This window comes from Schistocerca gregaria, chromosome 4 (assembly GCF_023897955.1).
Source record: "Schistocerca gregaria isolate iqSchGreg1 chromosome 4, iqSchGreg1.2, whole genome shotgun sequence".
Taxonomy (NCBI): Eukaryota; Metazoa; Arthropoda; class Insecta; order Orthoptera; family Acrididae; genus Schistocerca; species Schistocerca gregaria.
In genome coordinates this window covers 489342730-489362725 of record NC_064923.1, presented here as the reverse complement: position 1 = coordinate 489362725, position 19996 = coordinate 489342730, and the positions used below count along the sequence as shown (strand labels likewise).

At 38.9% G+C, this 19996-nt stretch overlaps 1 protein-coding gene across 1 annotated transcript; it reads right to left on the bottom strand.

Moving 5' to 3' along the window:
* Nucleotides 1-2824: 2824 nt before the first annotated feature.
* On the bottom strand, nt 2825-16720 carry LOC126365789 (ATP synthase subunit alpha, mitochondrial). Its single transcript, XM_050008365.1, has 12 exons — nt 16391-16720; nt 13257-13379; nt 12588-12701; nt 12300-12496; nt 12057-12200; nt 6259-6407; nt 5982-6151; nt 5734-5883; nt 5264-5428; nt 4870-5014; nt 4380-4497; nt 2825-3311 (listed from the first exon to the last, which is right to left on the bottom strand). Exons 1-12 carry the CDS (start codon nt 16616-16618, stop codon nt 3197-3199), a joined length of 1818 nt encoding a protein of 605 aa, XP_049864322.1. The 5' UTR covers nt 16619-16720; the 3' UTR covers nt 2825-3196.
* Nucleotides 16721-19996: the final 3276 nt, after the last annotated feature.

Below are 19996 nucleotides of genomic sequence, written 5' to 3'. Positions count from 1 at the left end.
TTTCTATTAATCCTAGCCGGGCTATTAATGAGTTGTGCATATGTTGCTGTAGCTCTTGTGCTGTCGTGGAGCCCACTTCCCATTGCATATGGTTAGGATTAGCTGCCTGATTACTGGAATATCTTTCGAAAGAGGTATAGTTTTCAGTTGAGATTTCACTTGGCTCCAGTACACATTCACTCAAAATTCTCCACTCGTCAGCTGTGAGGACCTCTACACCTGAATACCTGGACGTTTTATTTTTCCATAAGGTTTCCTGAATCAATTTATGAACAGGTTTTTTCATTAGATCCTGGATCTCATTGAGTTTTTCATTAGCACTGCAACTTGTTTAAAATGCCTTTTCACGCATTATACAGAGCTCACTGTTGCTGTTCAAAGAACTTTTCACAACTAAATTGATGGTGTGTGTGCTAAACAAGACACATGTTGCATATCTATGTTGCCACTGTGCATTAGTTCTATAGCTGCCATCATGTTACTGGCGTTCTCAGTTGTGATGCTTACAACTTTGTTTTCAATGTTCTATTTTGAAATCATGTTATTTAACACTTCACTAATATTTAGCGCTGTATGCTTTTCTGGGAAACGGAATGTCTCGAGAGCTAAAGGTTTCAGGCACCAATTAGTGTTAATGAAATTATTATTGCCCAATAAATTGTGCCGTTTAAGATGTCTAATCATGCCCGTTGTATTTTTTATACATTACGGAGATTTTTACGACAAATGTTGCAAGTAACGTTATCTCCATCCTCCGTGAAGTATTGCCGGCACCATGACGTTCGTTTTCGAGTGTCCATATTGATTTGAATAACAAGTTTACTCAAATGAAACCTCAGACATACTAGTTACGAGCACAGCAAGCGTGTTTGTCTAGTGGCGGCATTCAATTCATAAAACAGCAGCGCAGCGTATGTTGTCGCAGCCAACTGGCGGGCAGCGACACACGCCGCCGAGCCATTTCTCTTGAGCTTCGAGAATTGCTTGAGCACTAGAGGCTCGAGAAATTCTCGGTGCGCTCGAGTCGCCGCATCTCGCCGTCCCATCACTGTCCACCACACTAGGGTGGTGTGTGGAGTGAACAATTCTTTCAACAGGACAGTGGTAACTATCCATACCGTTGGACCTACTCTTATGTGGTATCAGTACAATTTCAAACTATCTCAAACTCCAGTTTCTTGATATACACATGTTGAAAATTTGAAGAACTTTAATCCTGCATTAAGAGCAGTCCAACTGCAAATAATGTGTTTAAGCCACCTGGTAGCAAAATATCAGCAGTGCTGATCTAGAAACAAGGTATGTTTATGATGATGTATTTTCCATATAAGCTTTCTGTTGCTACTTTTGTAAACAAGTGACAATTCGAAATTTTTAACCTTCTTTGTATGTTGATATTTTAACATTTCATCACCACACTACCTTCAATGTGAAACTGTCTCAAAGGAAAAAGGACAAGAATTCTATCTCTGAAACTAGTGAATGAAACCCCTGGAGTGTTCCAATACTTGTTGCAAATATAAAATTTATGACTACATAATTTTATAGTGAGTGACATTTTATTTTCAGTTGTGTTGCATACTTCGTATGTTAAACCAGTACTGCATCATGTACAATCTGCAGCACACATTTTGGTTAACACAGCTATTTAATTTAAACATCCAGAAGCTGAAATATCTGTGTCAAAATACATTTTTAATTATGTGAAAATATTAGCATACAAGGAAGTCCTGTAAAGCTACAAGGACAACCAATCTAATACATATTCTTATGGCAAAACTCTAAAGCAGGCTGTTCCAACCCGAGCTCCAGGGAGCCAGAGCACTCACTGCGGCAGCTCGGAGGGGAAAGTGAACTCACTGCCCCCTGGCCGCATGCAGCCGCAATAATCCGTGTTCAATGACAGCTATGACTAGCCGCGGGAGTCCTGTACCTCTATTGAAGGATACCTTTCTATTCACACAGGGAATGTCATCCGCAGTGTCTTGTATGTCGAAGTATTTAATTGTGCGAAGAGGTACAATACACAATGACATACATGTCTTCACGCAGCACACTACGATCAGATAGAAGGTGTTGCACGCACAGAACTGGTAGCCAGGCATAAGATCGACATACCAGGGGACTTAAGTTTAAAAACAGTTTCGTAATACGGAGGGTATCAAAACATGAAACATAGGTCATGTTTTGTAAGCAAACAGTGTCTCGTCGTATCCTGGACGTGGCAGAGGATTTAGAGACACAGCTCAGGAAAAAGGCGGAGAGCTTTGTTGTATTTTCGCTAGTACTTGAAGGCACCAACATATCGGTCCATGCTCAGCTCGCAGTCTTTGTGCGTGGTGTCGATGTGGAGCTGCAAGTAACTTAAGAACTCTTGGATATGGTACCACTCGATTACACCGCAATAGGAAGTGACATTTTTTGAAGCTGTTTGTGAGTCAGTGGACAATATGAATTTGCCGTGGGATAAGCTCCATTCTGTAGCGACAGACGGAGCACCACAAATGATAGCACATCACCAAGAGTTTGCTTCTCGTTTGAAAAATAAACTCGGGAGTGAATTCGGGAAAGACATTTTGCCTCTTCTTTGTTTTATTCGCCAAGAGGCAAGAAGCAAATCATACTGCTGAAATGTATCATTTTCCTCACAAATAGCCCCCCCCCCCCCCCCCCCCCACACACACCCCTCAGCAGCCAAACTGGTCAGATGTGCAAGAGCTGCATTTGAGCTTCTAATATTGTAATTATTCCATCCTCTATTTTCCATTGTTTAATTTATCAAAATTTGTGATTATACATGTCACAGGTTATACTAAACACAGACTAAATTTAAACAGTTTTCCAGACCATTTATTCTCTGAATGTGTAGGACTACTATATACAAGTTATTAAAAACAAGAGTTTGACCAGTATAATGACAGTATTTTGCTGAGGACTACTAGAAGTGTCACCTATATCTTCTCTTGCGAAAGTTTGTTGTGTTATCAACAAATTGAAGCTCTTTAGGGGAAGTAAATTTTATTAACAATGAAACAATTACTTTACAGTGGCAGTATTCTAATTCCACAGGTACACAATACTTCAACTGAAAAAAATCAGTTTGAACATATAAAGCTGGCTCTTTCTCACAGTTTCTCACACCTAAATGCTGCACAAGATTTTTAAATAATGTTTTTGCCTACAGTCTTACGGGCTTTCAACCCTGAAAGTTTGCAACAAAATCTGTCACAATTTTCTTCAGTTTTACATCGATCTCATCAGTGATCTTTCCTTCCTTTGCAATGTTGGCCAACAATGCAGATTCAGTTGTCCTGGAAAAGAAATTTAACATCACTTAATAAATATCAAACAAGAATTCTTATGGGCTTTATGAAATAATTTAAGTGAATGGACACTAGAAGCCTGCTGGCTGAACTCACTTTGAGCAACATTTTTACACAGCATCAGATCTAGAAGATGTTGCCTAATTCTTAGCCCTCCATAATTCACACTTTGTGCAAGTTAGAAGAGATCCAAACAAAATTTACTAACAATAAGAAATGTCCTACAGAAAAATTGTCAATTCATTCTACACTGGCTATACTCACTTTACATTAAAAATTGGCTCAAGTTGAGATTGTAATTATTTGCCATACATTACATGCTGCAGTAATGTTTATACTTTATCATTTTCAACTGCAGAAACAACTAAAGCATATTACACTTTGATGCTCTGCACGGGAACAGGAAAACCACTGGAAGATACTTAGGTGCTATCTGCTTTATGGTTATTCTATGAAAAGTAAAGGTTTTGTTATATCTAACACTTACTGTTCTTTTGTTTGGTGGCAAATCAGCACAATATGCATCTTTAAATTTTCACTGTATATAACAGTCATGCCAGTTTTTTTTTTTTAATTTTCATGTTAATACTTCAATGTAAATTGCATAAATGTTACATCCATAACCACAGAATGATCCTTTATTGGACATACACTGAGTAATTTTTTATGTGGTATTAGCATGGGCCAAAATAATGGTTTGATGCAGAAAGGCATTACAGACGACTTGTGCCCCTTAAAAGGCCAAACAATAAAAGCTGCCCCCCCCTCATGACTCATCCACATAAATGACCAGCTGCATCCTCAAAGCAAGTTACAACTTCGACATTTCCCACAGAAGTGAAGTGACATTGGGAAGGTCACATTATTTTTGGCACTGTCAGGCCAATTTCACATATCACCAATTTCATCTTCATTTATTTTTAAACAGGTTCAAGATCTCTACCTCAGATGACCACATATTGTCATTATCCCATGCTGTTCAAGATCTCTACCTCAGATGACCACATATTGTCATTATCCCAAACTGCAATTTCCATAGAGTGAAACAATACTTACTTTATGTGTTGCAAGAACTCCTTTTCAAAGGCAGTGATTTTTGAGGGGTCCAGTTTGTCAAGGTGACCTCTCACTCCACAGTAAATAACTGCAACTTGTTCCTCAATTGCCATTGGAACTGCAACAGAACAACAAACTAACAGATACAGTACACTAATAACACTTTTATAAACGAAGTACCTATTTTACTTTATGTGGCATTTGTCCCTTGCATTGTTAGACACAAACAGTATCACATGTAAATAATGTCACCACTGTTGGGAAAATACTCAGGCTATCAACTAATAGTTAATTTAACCAATGCACAAATCAATTTCAGGGAACAATCTGAACCTGACTTAAGATTTTCATTAGATGATCCTGTTCTGTATTAAGACAGTAAAGAAAAATTGAGGCATTTAGTTTCCATATTGTCCAACATTCTCTTTGCACATCACTACAATAAGCCAGTCTGACATTCCCAGATGACAACAAACACTGCCATACATACCATATTGTCCCTGTTTCAGAAGCTCCGTTAACCTCACACCCCTGTTCAGCAGTTGCTGAGTTGCAGCATCCAGATCTGAACCGAACTGGGCAAAAGCTGCGACCTCTCGGTACTGAGCCAATTCCAGCTTCATGGAACCAGCAACCTGTAATAGAATACTAACCTGTACACTCAATTTTCATACATTCACCCAAACTGACAGCAGTCAAGCCAAGACCTGTTTTAAAATACAATACAGGTCATGTGAAGGTTTTACAAACCATAACTGTGCCATTTAATCAGCAATTCAGAAAAGCATTTCGTTTAATGAAAATTTCAACATATTAACTCCTAAGGTGTCAGTCTGCTATATTCACTGGTACATCAAGATACATTTCTGCTGACAAATACTTGCCTGTTTCATTGCTCTTGTCTGAGCAGCTGAGCCTACACGAGACACAGACAACCCTACATTGATTGCTGGCCGGATACCCTTGTAGAACAATTCAGTTTCCAAGAATATCTGACCATCTGTTATCGAAATCACATTTGTTGGAATGTATGCAGACACATCTCCTGCCTGAAAGAATTCAACAGTTATCAGAACATTGTACACTACTGTATAATTAATAAGCTCTCAATTTAAGCAAACATATCATCATCATCATCATCATCATCATCATCATCATCATCATCATCATCATCATCATCTTTTTTCAAAGTGTTATGTTTATGAAGTGGCAGATCACAGCCAACAGCTAACTCCAAGCTTTTACAAAAGCTTTTAACTTAAAAATGTGAATATTTTTGTATCTAAATAGCATTCACAGCAAAACAGCTGTCACTATCAAAGAGACACTCAATTGGCATTGCTTGGAGTCTTACCTGTGTCTCAATGACAGGCAAAGCAGTAAGTGAGCCTCCACCATGTGCATCATTCATTTTGGCAGCTCTCTCCAATAACCTCGAATGTAGGTAGAACACATCACCAGGATAGGCTTCACGGCCAGGTGGTCGCCGCAGCAGCAAAGACATCTGAAGTAAGAGCATTATTTCAAATTTCCCTTTTGTATGATTGTATACATTCAAAGTAAAGATACTGTATAATAAATGACAACTCTGATAAGTATTACCTGTCTATAGGCTACAGCCTGCTTTGACAGATCATCATAGATGATCAACGCATGCTTTCCATTATCACGGAAGAATTCTCCCATAGCACATCCTGAATATGGTGCCAAATACTGCAGAGGTGCAGCATCAGATGCAGTAGCAGATACAATGACTGAATAACCAATAGCACCTGTGATAAATAAAATAAAACTTATTAACATCATCCACAAAAGCTCTACATTACAATACAATCACTCAAATATAAATACCAAATATATCCATGTAGTGCTGCAGTACCTGAATCTGTCAGCCTCTTCACAATCTGAGCAACGGTTGATCTTTTCTGACCAATAGCCACATAAATGCAGTACAATTTCTTTTTCTCATCTTCGCCATCATTGAATCGTTTCTGGTTTATAATTGTGTCAATAGCCAAGGCTGTTTTGCTGTAACAGAATTCCAACTTAAAGTATTTCCTTTGAATTAAAAAATAGTTTATAAGAAGTTAAGCTATGCACATCTTCCCCAGAGAAGACCACAAAATCTCTTTAGCATCAGGTTGCAGGCAAAGTATTCATCAAACCAAAGATGTGGTACAAACTTTTAGACATAGCAGATCAAAAATATAAATAAAGGCATGAGAAAGTCATCTGAAATTTGCAGTTACTTTAGAAAACCAAAGGCTTTTATTACAAATGTTCAAATTAAAGTCCCCAAAATTGTTGCATTACAGGAAATATGTACATCTGTAATAATTTTAGTTAATTTGACACTGTACAAATTTAACAAAATGGGCATAAATGACAACTGTGCATAAAAAATTGCAAATCTACACTAGCAGGCACTTTGTGGGTCCACCTGAACTTCAATAGGGTGTTCATTACCTCAAAGCCCTAAATCTTAACAACTCATTGCACACCATCCTCAGTACTATTCTTATTGAAACCATTACACAAATAATATACAATGGTAACCCAAACTCATTTTCTGAAGGTACTTTTGCAAATTCATGTTCATGAAAGCAAGAACGTACAAAAATCACAAAATCTCACTTGCACAATGAACATTTAACAGCAACACTGTTAGGCATGGTAATACCAAATGCTCATGTGAGCAGTTGTCAACAAGTTCGTGCATATGCACAGAGATGCAGTTGCGTATCAACAGCACCTTCTCCCACCCCAGCTACTTTAAGTGCAGCTGCTAGCTGGGCAGTAGCAGCAGGCAGACAGATGCCACCCAGAAAATTTTTTCTGGAGCACTCAAGTTTCCAGATTCAAAAATATTAGTTTCAGTTTTCTGATTTTATTTTATTTCAATATTGTTAGCATTCAAGCAATAGTCTTGCAGAACATTGAAGTTCTGTCAGTCTGCTGAAGGCATTTGGCTTTTATGATATTTTACATGTGTATTTTCATTTTGTGGCACATGTGGAATACTGCCATAATAAAGAACGCAACATGAGAATTCAGTACAGCTAATCCAACAAAATTGGCATTCTCAAAAATCACACTGAAAAGCTTAATACCAGGTACTTCAGCATGAATCTGGACATACAAATGTCTACTTTAAGCTGAACTATGCGTTTCAGTATTGTTTACCAACTTCCTATGCTTTCTGAGTTACCTAATGTCCTGTTTCTTTTTGATGACAATGTTCAGATCTAACAATATAGACATAACACAGACATAAATTTTCGTTTTTAGATGAACAAGTACACAAATTTGATCAGTAGTATCAATCACAGAACACTTCTGCCCCCCCCCCCCTCAACATCTGACATTTTTTAATTTGTGTTGCTTGTGTCTTAAATTTATAGAATGTCATTCTTTGACAAATTATAAGACTGGCCACTCATGTTTTATCATTTTAACTCCCCACATGTCTTTATTCCTGGGGTAGAATATGAACTTTTAGTACAGTTTCTTGGTTTCACAGATAACCTAGTAAATTTGTCATACAGTCTGACATCATGAAATAACTTACTCCCTTAGTTCTGGTGTATACAAGCAACTATTTTTTACTTTTGCAGAAAATTTATATCAATTCTTATCAACTTTTGCAGTGCTGTGTAGTTGTAAACTTGATTGGAAATGCTACATAACAGTATTGCAAGGTATGTATAAGAAATTATGTTATCACAATATAGCAAAACATCAGGGAACCCTGAGTTGCAGTCTACTTTTGAAATGAATATTATGCCAGGAACTGGAGCCTTATTTTGCATTCCTCATCTGTTACTGATGAAACAATTACCAGAAATACCTTAACTCCGTTGCCCTCTGACAAACGCAATTTCTGCACATGGTCAATGACAACACCCAACACACAAATTCCAAGCACAAATGTGAAAAAACCATATGAGCAGATCAAACACCAAGCACATGCTTCCTACATCATGGTAGCTGCACATTACAGCAGCAACTGTTTTCTGGCACACACTGCCAATCACTCAAACCTCACATGTTCATGTAAGCAAGTTTGAGTTCAGTTGACATTTCTGAATGTTAACTAGCTTACAGCTGTTCCTGCCATCGTGAAGGAGACAAGCACTCAAAAGCTGACACATTGAGCTTTAAGGCAGAAACAAAAAAGGGCCTTCTAAAGGAAACCTTCCTAGCCTTCCAAACTCCAAACCCCTAGTCTGGTTCAATTTCACTGTGACACACATGGCCTGGATTGGACCAAATACTAACCAATTAACAATACCTGCATTTTGACAGATTCCATAACCAAAAGTCTCTCCCATGGACAATGTATCTAGAGTGACAAGAACACACTTGCACAATACACAATGTCTCTCCGGTCTTCGCAGACTATCAGCTACAAATGACCACTCCATCATCCAATATCCCTGACTGGAACAATTGAAACTTCTTTCAATAGGGTTTCATGCCCTGAAATGAGGTACATCCTACTGAAGACCCTTCCCATTCATCCTAATGCAGTGTTCCATCACCCACCCAACCTACACAACACCACACCCTAGGCCATACCTATGCCACTCCTGATCTCTTGCCACAGGGATCATATCTCAGAAGACGACTTAGGTGCAGACTTGGCCAATTCACTTGCACAGCACTTCCTACTCTAGCACTGTCACAGGATTATCCCACCCCATCAGAACCTGGGCCAACTGTGACAGCAGCTATCTCATACCATCTGTTGTGACCACTACATAGCTTTCTCCCTGACTCAGGGAACAAATGAACTTTAATTTCAACTTCTCTTCACAATTACCACCCTAAAAGTCTTTATACCGTTAAGAAAATCTACACACTGGCATCATGAATAAGAAAAATACTGAGTACCTGAAAATGAAAATCCAACACAGGAAACTTGTCGAAATTACAAGTAAAATTCTGTCCAGTAAAGACCTAAGGGGGCTACATTTCTAGAAATATTAGCTTTTATTTATTTTTATTTTGTCTTACCAATTACTGAGAACAAGATGTACGAGACAGGCAAAATACCCTCAGACTTCAAGAAGAATATAATAATTCCAATCCCAAAGAAAGCAGGTGTTGACATGTAGAAATTACCAAACTATCAGTTTAATAAGCCACGGCTGCAAAATACTAACAAATTCTTTACAGACGAATGGAAAAACTGATAGAAGCCGACCTCGGGGAAGATCAGTCTGGATTCCGTAGAAATGTTGGAACACGCAAGGCAATACTGACCCTATGACTTATCTTAGAAAATAGATCAAGGAACGGCAAACCTACGTTTCTAGCATTTGTAGACTTTGAGAAAGCCTTTGACAATGTTGACTGCAAAACTTTCTCAAATTCTGAAGGTGGCAGGGGTAAAATACAGGGAGCGAAAGGCCATTTACAATTTGTACAGGAACCAGGTGGCAGTTATAAGAGTAAAGGGGTATGAAAGGGAAGTAGTGATTGGGAAGGGAGTGAGACAGGGCTGTAACCTCTCCACGATGTTATTCAATCTCTATATTGAGCAAGCAGTTAAGGAATCAAAAGAAAATTCCGAGTAGGAATTAAAATCCATTGAGAAGAAATTAAAACTTCCAGTTTCGCTGATGATGTTATTCTGTCAGAGACAGCTAAGGACCTAGAAGAGCAATTGAACAGAATAGACAAGTGCCTTGAAAGGAGGATGTAAGATGAATATCAACAAAAGCAAAACAAGGATAATGGAATGTAGTCTAAGTCAGGTGATGCTGAGGGAATTAAATTAGGAAATGAGACACTTAAAGTAGTAAAGGAGTTTTGCTATATCAGGAGCAAAATAACTGATGATGGTCAAAGTAGAGAAGATATAAAATGTAGACTGGCAATGGGAAGGAAAGCGTTTCTGAAGAGAAATTTGTTTACATCGAGTATAGATTTAAGTGTCAGGAAGTCATTTCTGAAAGTATTTGTATGGAGTGTAGCCATGTATGAAAGTGAAACATCGACAATAAATAGTTTGGACAAGAAGAGAATAGAAGCTTTCAAATGTGGTGCTACAGAAAGATGCTGAAGGCTAAATGAGTAGATCACATAACTAATGAGGTATTGAATAGAATTGGGGAGAAGAGAAATTTGTGGCACAACTTGACTAGAAGAAGGGATCGGTTGGTAGGACATGCTCTGAGACATTAAGGGATCACCAATTTAGTATTGGAGGGCAGCGCAGAGGGTAAAAAATCTTAGAGCGAAACCAAGAGATGAATATACTAAACAGATTCAGAATGATGTAGGTTGCAGTAGGTACTGGGAGATGAAGCTTGCACAGGATAGAGTAGCATGGAGAGTTGCATCAAACCAGTCTTTGGAATGAAGACCACAAGAACAACTAATTCCCATTCTTTCTCATTGGTTATTATACTTTATTTTCTATTTAACAAATCTTCACTTCTCACTCTGCCCCTTCTGTCACCTGAAGTGAAAACCGACTGAGGTTTTGAGGGAATTCTCCCAACTATCTTTCCTGCATTACCCAAGTAACCCTTGTATCCTTGAGAAAGAATAATCATCACATTTTGAAAGCTATTAATTTATTTTATTGGCAGTACCAGTAATTTCATCCCCTGAATGATAGCACTAGCCAGCCCTTCCGCTCTTGTGAAATTGGGATGGGTATTGAAGGGTGTATACAGGGACAAGGAAAAACTCCCACATTTTCACCTCATTTCCCATTTGATAGTACACTTTTTCCCAGGTGAAAACAGAGTTTGTCTGTGTATATGACAGTAAGCTTTCCCTTGGAACTGTTAAACTTATCAATCCTTCAAATGGTTTACATTTTATACACCAGCATAGAACTTCCAAGTTTATAAACTGAACCACCTATTTTCGTATTACAAAAGCATGTATTTGAGCTCCACCAATCACAGCATGTTAGTGAAATCAAGATTGTTACACTTTTGTAAACCAGTCAGCCTATGTCACGTGATCTCACCAGCCGATGACAACATATCTTTAGAGCATAGGGTACATGATGCAGTCAGCCAATAGCAACATCACTTAAAATTCATGAACACAAATAGGAAAATTAATGTTTTAAATTAAAGTATATAGTGTAGTTGCAAGAGAAGCTAAGCTTTCATCTATAGTATTTGTCTTGTTTGCATGTGTTACACTTTGAGATACATCACACAAATGTGTGAGAAAAATTTAAATAATGACAAATGTCGAGTCTTCAAAACGTTAAGCTTTGAACAAGGCTCAAACACTTATTTAAGAAACTCAAAGGACATTCTCATACCTAACATAGTTCACCTTGCATAAAATTGAATTTACTTTGAAAGTAACACTTTTCAAACCACCATTCGTAATATCTTAAATTCTAAACATTTCTGGGTCTTTCCCAGTTGTCCCAGTGCATATCCACCCTGGTATTGTTTCTGATACATTCAAAGTTTCTGGTATCAGCAGAGATTGCCAATGGAAGTACTGTCTTGTGTGAAACCTGAACACCAGTGGTCTTCCATCACAACAAGCACAGTGAGCACTTATGTGATTCAAGCAACCTAAGGAACAGCCTGTTTCTGGCTTTAAATAATGATCACAATGAACAAAATTGCATCTATCAGTCTATACTATTACCTCTTCTGAATTCTCAGAAGTAGTTATCTTACAATTACCTACCCAGTCTGCCTGTCTCCAATAATCAGTTCTCGCTGACCTCGTCCAATAGGCACCAGAGAATCTACAGCTTTAATTCCTGTCTGCATAGGTTCCCTCACAGAGATACGAGGAATGATTCCTGGAGCCTTGATTCCAACTCTCAACCTGTAAAGAAAAAGGCAACATTTGAGCAAACATTTCAGTTTTAATACAGTAATTCTAATTTGCATCTAGTAAGACTAATAACAATCAAACAAGGGTGACCTCTTTGAGGCCTTCAATGGCCCTTTGCCATCAATGGGATTTCCCAAAGCATCCACAACACGTCCTAACAGTTCCTCTCCAACAGGTACATCTACAATGGCACCCGTTCGTTTAACAATGTCCCCTTCCTTTATAAGCCTGTCATTACCGAATACTACAACACCAACATTGTCTGGTTCCAAGTTCAGGGCCATACCCTGCAAAAAAGAAAAAATGGATTTCAAATTAGTAATCCATAAATCACAAAGTACTGTATTTATATCACACGAATATTATTTTGAACCTGACCTTCAAACCCGAAGAGAATTCCACCATCTCGTCGGCCTGTATATTTTTCAGACCATAGACTCGAGCAATACCATCTCCAATACTCAAGACTCTCCCCGTTTCTTCTAAATCAGCCTAGAACAAAAAAGTTTTGTGGGTAATGAAGCTTCAATTTTACTAAGAAAAGGTTCTTGTGGAACTAACTGGTACATTCAATCTTTACATTCCTTCGTAGCTGCCCTGTCATTACCACTATATTCTACATGGCAGATTTTGGTGCCTCAAGCTGACTATAATCCCACATGCTAATGCTTTCGAGTTAGCATGCGATGGCTACAACTGTGCAGTAGCTAGTATTGTAGCGAGTCAATTACAAGTAACGACTACCTGTGCAATACAAAGCAACTACTTATTAGATGGCAGTACGTTAGTTTACTGTGAATGAGTCAGTATAATTATAAGACTGCATCCAGTACTGTGAACTTTCACGACAAAACAATTTCTAAATTTAGTTTCTGTTTAAACCAGTAACTATTCAAATGACATTTTCAAGTAGCTTATCTAGCATTTGTGACATAAGAGTACCCACTAATTCATAAAATACAGTGCCAACAGTGAAAATACTGTTCAAATCAGTTTTTCAACACTATTTATTCCATTATACTAAGAGCCACTAAATGCTGCACTCACCTTTGGAGCAGCACCAAGTATCCTCTCCTCCAAAATTGAGGATATTTCCGCAGCACGCTGACTGCATGAAACATGGATATTGCGGTTTGTTATCTGTGCTGCAGGCCATGTTAAACCACTTATCTGAAACAGATTACATTCATTTAAAGTTTGCTGTTATACAGAGCAAATAAAACGTGATTAAAGTAATTTGTATTACATTTTTTGTTAGAGAAAGCAAATTTCACCATACCTGAGCACTGTGAGTAAACTGCATTTGAACAACAGCATAATACTAAAAATGAAGCCATGTTCTCAAAGACACAAAGATTATACTTTCATCCCTCACCGTCATGTTCAGAGGTCAGTTAGTGTTTCCCCCCCCACAAGCAATCTGAACATTTCCTGGCTGTTTTCAAAATGGCTCAAATGAAGTAATTTGTGCTGACATTGTGGTCGAGCAGGAGATTACTAAGATTGAATCTCAAAGAGAAATTTTAGCAAAGAGGAAACTGACATCTTCAACTGAATACAGGACACACAAACTTTTTTTTTTTTTTTTTTTTTTTTTTTTTTTTAAGTTCATTTGTGGGCATCAAACACTAATAACCGTAGCAGCAAGGGACAAAGGCTTTTTCAAACATTGTTTTGGTGTGAGAAATTTTGAGTTTCATTTGGACCATATTTTTTCTCTATACAAGAGTCAGTTACATGCATACAGAAACTCTTGTCAGATCAGGTAGAGCTATCTGACAACTAGGTATATTACCTTCCCTGCATTCCTGAAAGTAAAATTTCCAAGTTTTGTGTGAAATATTTGCTATTTACAATGGCCTGATGACATTAAAAAGACCGTTTTTATTCTTAGATTTTTCAGGGTTCTGAGAGGTACCAAGATGTCCTGCATTTAATTTTGCAACCAAACTCTGTGCTACTAAGCAGAACCAGTCTATTCAGTGACTGCCAGTAACTTTTGTTCACATGGAATTTTACTTTACCACCAAGAGTAGTTTAAATCTCTGAATGTACAAACAATTCTATTTCCACTTCACTGATATTCACACTGAAGCAAAATACCTTTTAAACAGTTCTGCAGAAACAAGATGAACTGTCAGTGAATAGAAGGATAAGTAGTTTCATCTGGTGGGGCTTTTAGGTAGTGGCAGGGGGAGCTGCATGAAGTCACTAAGGTAAAAAACTGCTCCCATTCCAACACAACACTATGCAAGTGATGTAAAAAAGGAGTGCACTTTAATTCTTCTCTGAATGCTAATTTTGTATCTTCTATCCCCTCCCCACCCGTTTCCAGCATCTTATTACTGTATACACCAAGTTGAAAAATTTTTCTTATCACAATTTGATCTTAATGAAAAGCCCCAAAAACCGATATGGCAATTTATGCACCTACCTATAAATTTGTTTTCACCACTGAATTTCTTAGAATGGATAGCTCTCTGTTGATCTATTATATTGGCCGCAACAGATGTTCCCCACATGTATTTTAACAACCAAAGCATAAATGCAATGGCATATGCATAACATTTCTCAAGTGCACAGTACCTGAAAATTTTCTTTGCCTAAGTTTGAACTAATGTTACAGGAACAGCAGGAGAAAAAGTGAGGGGAGCTGATTACCAAATTTTGATTTATAAATCAAACAGGTTTTGGTTTCATACACAAGTGTTTATTGAAACATAAATTAAATGTAAATGGTGCAAGTATTATTACATAGGAGTACCAATTGAAGAAAGGACCATCAGCAATATAGGTTCACCTTCCAAGATTGCCTTTTAATATTTTTCCAGTTCAAGCACAAGTTACTGGGACCAAAGAAAAGTCCCCATTTCTACAGACTATTTTAATGCTAAAATTTTCTCCATGGAGGGCATGTAAACCAAGTACTAGACTAGAAAAAAAGACTTACAGAGAGATGTTTCGGATTTTATTAGTTCCTAAAACTAGCCCTAAACTCCAATTAAAATCAGAACAATTTTTAGAAGATTATCTTTCACCTACATTATTTTCTTCTCTTCTAACAGCACTTAAGCTGTCAGGTAATTGTGAAAACAGTACAAGCACATGCACTGATTATATCAGTTTTTCTTTCATGGGAAGCAAAATAAGTTTCTCCAATCACAATTTGTAAGATCTTGTGCACATTAAGCATGTGAGTTGCTAAGCATATTCCTATGATTGACCCAGTTTACGGTTCTTTGAGAGAAAGTTATGACAAGTATCTGAAGAATATTTATTAAATCAGTATTTACAAAAATGGAATTTTCACCACTGCTCTTCTCACAGAGTATACGGTCGAACAATAACTTCTTAAACCGCGTTCACACCAAAGAAAGATGTCTTTTTCTAACTTCGTCTGGCAACAAATATGAACATTTAGTACAGACGGTATGTGACTAACCAAAGATTGGATTCTGTATGGACTCCAACCTCGTAACTGAATACGAGTGCAGTGAGTCTACTAAATATCACCCATTAAGAGTCCAAAATGGGCTGGAAAGTCTTGTCTCGTCCAAACATGGTACTACCTTTCTTAAATTTAACTCTACTTTTCAGATAAAACTATGCAAATTAGTTACATCTAAAGAAACCCCATTTTCTTGAAATACAAATACAGTGACACTCCCTAACGTAAATTCACCGTAGTTCTATTTGTTGCTAACTGCGTATGATTAGACGTCTAACCTAAAACCTAATCTCTACACACACACACACACACACACACTTACGTAAATTGCGAAATTCACTGTTTCGTATAGTCTCCATAATCTCGTTAAATCTTGACGATTTACAGAATACTTCATACACTTAACTCTGAACTGCTATTTGGATAACAAATTTAACGGCAATTATGCTAGCATAACCACACTACCCTTCCATTGCGCCCACCAACCGGCCCTTACAACTGGCACCATCATTTAATCATATATCCTTCATTTAATCAAGTTTCTCTTTTTCGAAATTATTCACTATAGTTTCTGTACATTTAATAGCCAAACTTCTTTTTTCAGAAACCACAGTAACTTTTTAGTACGTAATCCGGTATTTCGTTTTACAATTAGGAACATCAGAAAACATCAAAAAAACATGAATAATAAGTTTTAATAGTCGTAAAGTCCGCTGTTCATGTTCTTAAATACCTGAGGCGTAGCCGCAGGCAAATGTTTCGCCACAGCAGCGGCTAAACGGATGGAGAGTAGAGCCATTTCGACTGTTCTGCCCTTGCAGAAAGATGGAGGAGAACAGCCGACGATTTTTTCCCTATAGCCTTTGCGCGTGACGACTCGACCGACTAGAGGACCACTACGTACTGTATCGATTCTAAAGTACTGTAGCGAAATCTCACTATAAATGTATTTCTTTTTCATTTGAAACAATGAAAAACAACCAAACTTCTCTCCGTATACGTGGAAATTATTAAGCAGTTCTCAATAAAATACTAATTTATGATCCAAGAAAATAAAATGTTTACGGAAACATTCTTCTGTCTTTATTTACTGAATAATCACAACAGGTCTTTCTATTGTATTGTGGATACACCTGGTTTCACATACGCAACAAAAGTTTCGCCACAACTACTGACATATTGTAGTTGCATATGTGAACTCCGGGTTCTTAGTGGTGCAACTTAAGGCGTCTCCACCAGCTTAGCTGGGTGGTAATGTGTTTGCCTACCGTGCAGCAGAACCAGGGTTCGATTCCCGGCCCGCTTGCACATTTACTCCACTAGCAGACTAGGTGGTGTGTTGTCCTCATCATCACCGTCACGCAAATCACCCAATGTGGCGTCGCCTAAAAACGTCTTGCAACCCGGCAACCTAACTTCCCTGGATGGAGCCTCCCGCCCAACAACGCCAAACGATCATTTAATTTTTTTTTTTTTTTTTGCACGTAACTGCGTCCTTGACAAGCACTCTGATGCTAGTGTGCTTGCCCAAGCCAAGACCAAAGTGGTCTTGCCCAAGCGTGCTTGAGAGTGTGTAGGGTAAATGTGAACAGGCAACAGGAAGTACACATGACCTCAGCATTTTGCTGTAGGCAATTTATTGTCGACACTCGTCAATTATGCGATAGGTATAAACTTCTGAAGAAGGGCACTAACGGACCGAAATTTGTAAAGAAATTAAATTTCGTTTATGTAATTGGTTACTTATTATTTCGTTATACACAACTACAGCTGCTGAGTATGGATAAAATACTAAATGTTTTGTTTTTTTAGTTTGTCCATTGATCATGTATAATAATGGTGTTTGACATGACATGCTGCAAATTTTAAACATAATAAACAACATTTGTTACAAATTTACCCAGGATACACAACCTCAACATATCTGAAGATGATTAGAATACCATACAAACGAAACCTGTATAGGTAAGGGTCACAAAAGACTGAAACAAATAAATATTACAGTAACCATAAACTGTTGTTCTTGATAATGCACCTGACTGTACTGTTTCTTTTAGCAAGAAGCCTACCATGGGAAAACGAAAGGTAGAGATGACTGATTTCTTGCATTGTCACAATGATGAAGTTGTAATTCTGAAAAGGTGGAGCTTGTGGAACTAATATCTCTCCACAACCACTGTTCCCCCTATACAAAATCTATGAGGTGGCAAAACCACATCGGTGAACAGTCATTAGAATGCCACCTTTTTGCTACTGTCTGAATATAATAGCATTGGCATGGGCGGCAATTAAAAGTTACATTCCTAAGAGAAAAACTGTAAGCCAGGTATACTTTCACTGATTTTCAGTTTCAGATGTGAGATTCATGACTTTTATTTTACTTATGCGACATTTATGTTAGTGAACATTGAGGCTTGTGCAAGGTAGTTACATATTAACTAATACAGCACATTTTCTATAATACAGAGGAAGTACTGGAAAAATTGTAGGTGGTCAAAGTTAGCATGAATGATCAGCCTATATTTCCACCACAACTGTTAAGAACCATTCAGTTCAACAACACAGTGCAACTTTGACAATCCAAAAATAAATACACTCCTGGAAATGAAAAAAGAACACGTTGACACCGGTGTGTCAGACCCACCATACTTGCTCCGGACACTGCGAGAGAGCTGTACAAGCAATGATCACACGCACGGCACAGCGGACACACCAGGAACCGCGGTGTCGGCCGTCGAATGGCGCTAGCTGCGCAGCATTTGTGCACCGCCGCCGTCAGTGTCAGCCAGTTTGCCGTGGCATACGGAGCTCCATCGCAGTCTTTAACACTGGTAGCATGCCGCGACAGCATGGACGTGAACCGTATGTGCAGTTGACGGACTTTGAGCGAGGGCGTATAGTGGGCATGCGGGAGGCCGGGTGGACGTACCGCCGAATTGCTCAACACGTGGGGCGTGAGGTCTCCACAGTACATCGATGTTGTCGCCAGTGGTCGGCGGAAGGTGCACGTGCCCGTCGACCTGGGACCGGACCGCAGCGATGCACGGATGCACGCCAAGACCGTAGGATGCTACGCAGTGCCGTAGGGGACCGCACCGCCACTTCCCAGCAAATTAGGGACACTGTTGCTCCTGGGGTATCGGCGAGGATCATTCGCAACCGTCTCCATGAAGCTGGGCTACGGTCCCACACACCGTTAGGCCGTCTTCCGCTCACGTCCTAACATCGTGCAGCCCGCCTCCAGTGGTGTCGCGACAGGCGTGAATGGAGGGACGAATGGAGACATGTCGTCTTCAGCGATGAGAGTCGCTTCTGCCTTGGTGCCAATGATGGTCGTATGCGTGTTTGGCGCCGTGCAGGTGAGCGCCACAATCAGGACTGCATACGACCGAGGCACACAGGGCCAACACCCGGAATCATGGTGTGGGGAGCGATTTCCTACACTGGCCGTACACCTCTGGTGATCGTCGAGGGGACACTGAATAGTGCACGGTACATCCAAACCGTCATCGAACCCATCGTTCCACCATTCCTAGACCAGCAAGGGAACTCGCTGTTCCAACAGGACAATGCACGTCCGCATGTATTCCGTGCCACCCAACGTGCTCTAGAAGGTGTAAGTCAATTACCCTGGCCAGCAAGATCTCCGGATCTGTCCCCCATTGAGCATGTTTGGGACTGGATGAAGCGTCTTCTCACGCGGTCTGCATGTCCAGCACGAACGCTGGTCCAACTGAGGCGCCAGGTGGAAATGGCATGGCAAGCCGTTCCACAGGACTACATCCAGCATCTCTACGATCGTCTCCATGGGAGAATAGCAGCCTGCATTGCTGCGAAAGGTGGATATACACTGTACTAGTGCCGACATTGTGCATGCTCTGTAGCCTGTGTCTATGTGCCTGTGGTTCTGTCAATGTGATCATGTGATGTATCTGACCCCAGGAATGTGTCAATAAAGTTTCCCCTTCCTGGGACAATGAATTCACGGTGTTCTTATTTCAATTTCCAGGAGTGTACAATAATCTACATTTTCCTAAAGTGCCTTATTAAGCCTCATTAAAGAAAAAAATATTTACAGTACACATATCAAACAATATACCCACCATCAAAATTATAAATATAATGAAAGGTATTAGGATGGGGTACCACACACATAGCTCCAAATTTAGTTCAGCATGAAAGTTTCTATTCACCTCTTTTAAACATAAACCATCATTCCAAAAAATCCAATCCAGTTAAAACTAAGGTGGTATATTCTTCATTTATCTAATCAGTTTCTAGCACTTGTGTCCAACTTCATTCCTTGTTTCTGGAGATATGTGACATTATATGTTATACT